We start from the raw sequence: 3,102 nt of genomic DNA, 5'->3' as shown, positions 1-3,102 counted from the left end.
TGTGCGGGGGGCAGCTGATCGATGTTTCTCTCTCATCAATGTTTCTAACTCTCTCTCTCCCTTCCTCTCTGTAAAAAATCAATAAAATATATTTAAAAAAAATAAAAACAAAAAAATGTACAGAGTTTTAGACTAAAATATCAAATTACAGATAAGGACAAGAAAATAACATTAGCATCAGGTAGAACAAGGCAATCCAGTGGAGCAACACTTATGCCAAGGCTTTTATATCCAGCCAAGATTTCCTCCATGCATCAGGCTATGAAAAACAGTTTTGAATGTGCAAGAATTCAGGAAATAATGTAAACACTGTCCTTCCTGAGAATACAAGGTGAGCTTCATCAAACAAAAGAGATAACTGGGAAAGCCAGCAAAGGGAATGATGGGAAGCATTTAATATATTTAATTGTAGAGTTAGGACGAAAACAAAGGTGGCACAAACAGTATGTAAATATTATATATTCTGACAAAGGGTGTAAGTGGAAGAAATGGCAGGGGAAAAGAGAAAGGAAGGGAAATTGGCACTTTAATCTTGGATTGTTCAAACCGTCCCTAGTGTTCCTACATGATTGGGCTTGGATGCTCCCAAAATCTCTTTCCAAGTACTTTGTGCCATCTTGACCTCAGCTTTTATCCCATGCTCTGGTCCAAAGTAGCCTATTACTTTGCACTCCTGGATGGATCTCATGTAGCACCAAGCCTTTTAGAGATCTCCCGTGGAGCCTTCTTCTCTCTCACTATAGGGAGAGCAGAGGAGCCTATGGATCCTCGTGGCAATGAAAGGACAAGTAGAGATGAGATGGAGGAACAAAGAGGGAGATGCTTGAAAGAGAGGAGGGAATGGCAGGTCCTTCTGAGTAAGTAAAGAAAAAAAGATCCCTGCATCCATAATTGTTGCAGTTATTTAATTAGCATATTATTAGGATGACAACTGTGCCTATTACAGGCTGAGGGCAGGATATGAGATTTTAAATGGCCAAACCTTGTTTGATCTGTATAATGCCTCTTCAGCAGACTTTCGATCACAGGCACCAGCATACCATGGCTTATAGTGAATGTCAGCTTCCTGCGAAAGAGAGGGAATTGTTAAGCAAGAGATGGTCCTTCAAAGACACCATACCTTCTGGGCATGAATAACAGTCACATTTTGCCTAACTACATGTGAACCAGTATTTGTCATGAGTTTATGCTTCCTTTGATCAATCACAGAGTTATATAATTGATCCCCCCCCCCCCATTTGGCCTTAGCTGCTAACCTTCGAAATTGAACATAAGGACTAAATCCTGCTAAATTCCTGAACTATTCATTCCTTTCTCCTAAATAAGTTATGATCTCCCTTTCTATTGTGATCTCACTATTTTTGCTTTGTGGAGTGCTTAACAATTTCAAAGTGTTCTCACAAATGTTATCTTATTTGATTCTTGCAACTACTTTGAAGGCAAGGAGGATAAATGCTGTCATCCCGATTTACATTTGAAAAAGCTTAGAGAGACTTGCCCAAGGACAGAGATTCCCTGCTCTCTTTACAGACTATGCTGCTTCAGTGTTTCAGTATCATATGCCTCCACAGATCTTTCTGAGAAAATTACACAGTTTCAGTAGAAACTATGTGAGAGGAAGAACAATAGAAGGCAACACATTTCTTTTCTAGTTTTGAAGAACCACAAATTGTTATTTAGGGTATCTAGAATACAAAATGGAACAGCTGGAGAAAGGTCTTAATAACGGGAAAAAATGTATTCTGTACCCATCAGTAAATGACAATTTAAAATACTCAAGCTTTACTCCAAACCCTCTCTTCTAAGAAGACATGCAGTTTACCGGTAACAATAAGAGTTCACTTCATACCTGTTCTGACACACTGGAATTAGAGGAAAAGCTGGGTAATGGGCCATCCACAGTTGGGCTACCCCCTTCTGGAAACCCTAAAAGGGGTTTGGAAAATCAATGGATCTCTGTTATTTCTTAAGCAGTTACTAAGCCCATACTTCAACACTATGGTGGTTGCTGCAGGGTACACACACACTGAAAAGTCACACACACACCCAAAAGCCTTAAGGGCAATGGTTCTCAAAGCATAGTCTGAGGCTGCAGGGAATCCCCAAGATCCTTTCAGGGGGTTTTCCATGTCTTTTTCAAATAAAAGCTCTGTGAAGCCCAGTTTTCTTCATATACTTCAACCAGAAAAGCATAGTGCAGTAGATTGAATATAGAGGCAGATAGGAAGTCCAGTTGTCTCTATTATTCCAGACATTAGAGAGAGATTTAAACACATGTAAAACAATGCCACTCTCTCCATGAATTGCTTTTGTTTGGAAGATATAGTTATTTTTCATAAAAATGTTATTTATGTTAACATGCAATGAGTTAAATGGATTACTAAATGTGTTTTAAATGTCTTTTAATGAATACATTCAATATCAATAGAAAGACATAAACTAAAGTTTTGGGGGTCTGATTTTAAGAGTGTTAAATGGTGCCAAGGCCAAAATATTTGAGAATTGCTGCCTTAGGCATAAATTCAGTCTAAGAGTGAAGACACATGAAATAGAGAAAATTCTTAGCTGGTGTTCATTCGTTTGTTCATTCATTCATTCATTCATGACTATGTGCATGATCAAGGCATTGGAATTATACAAGTCAACAAAGCAGCAAAATGCCCTGCCCTCCTGGAGCTTAGTCATAAGTGCTATGGAGAAAAATAAGCAGAGAAGGGGGTTGGAGGAAGCCTCTGACAAATAGTATGTTTAAATATGCTGGTCAGGGGAGGAAGGCCTCACCGAGGTGACACTTGGGTAAGATCTGCAAATGGAGAGGGAGGAGGCATGTCCTATCCCAGGAAAGAATGTTTTAGGCAGAAGGAGCAGTAAGTGCAAGGCCTGGCATGTGTGAGGAAGAGAGAGGTGGCACTGTGCCCAGAGTGCAGTGAGGAAAGGAGAGAGCAATGAGGTAAAGTCAGGCAGGAGGTGATAAAGGAACCAGGTTTGTGGGACCTGGTGGACCCCTGACATGACTTGAGCGTTCACAAGCATGGTATGGGAAGCTTTTGGAGGTTTTTGAACGGAGCAGTAATGGGATCTGCTTGTCTTTGAACAAGATCA

General features: G+C 40.0%; 1 protein-coding gene across 3 annotated transcripts in view; it reads right to left on the bottom strand.

The window, feature by feature from the left end:
- Window positions 1-3,102, bottom strand: part of BLNK (B-cell linker) — a 72,283-nt gene that overhangs the window by 6,755 nt on the left and 62,426 nt on the right. For all 3 annotated transcript variants that reach the window (XM_015559384.1, XM_015559383.1, XM_015559385.1), the window contains 2 exons: window positions 1,850-1,926; window positions 983-1,066 (listed from right to left, as the gene is read on the bottom strand). In XM_015559384.1, the coding sequence (XP_015414870.1) occupies window positions 983-1,066; window positions 1,850-1,926 (161 nt within the window). The remainder of the gene's footprint in view (window positions 1-982; window positions 1,067-1,849; window positions 1,927-3,102) is intronic.

Source organism: Myotis davidii, unplaced genomic scaffold (genome assembly GCF_000327345.1).
Source record: "Myotis davidii unplaced genomic scaffold, ASM32734v1 scaffold332, whole genome shotgun sequence".
Taxonomy (NCBI): Eukaryota; Metazoa; Chordata; class Mammalia; order Chiroptera; family Vespertilionidae; genus Myotis; species Myotis davidii.
This window is presented reverse-complemented; position numbering and strand designations above follow the sequence as displayed.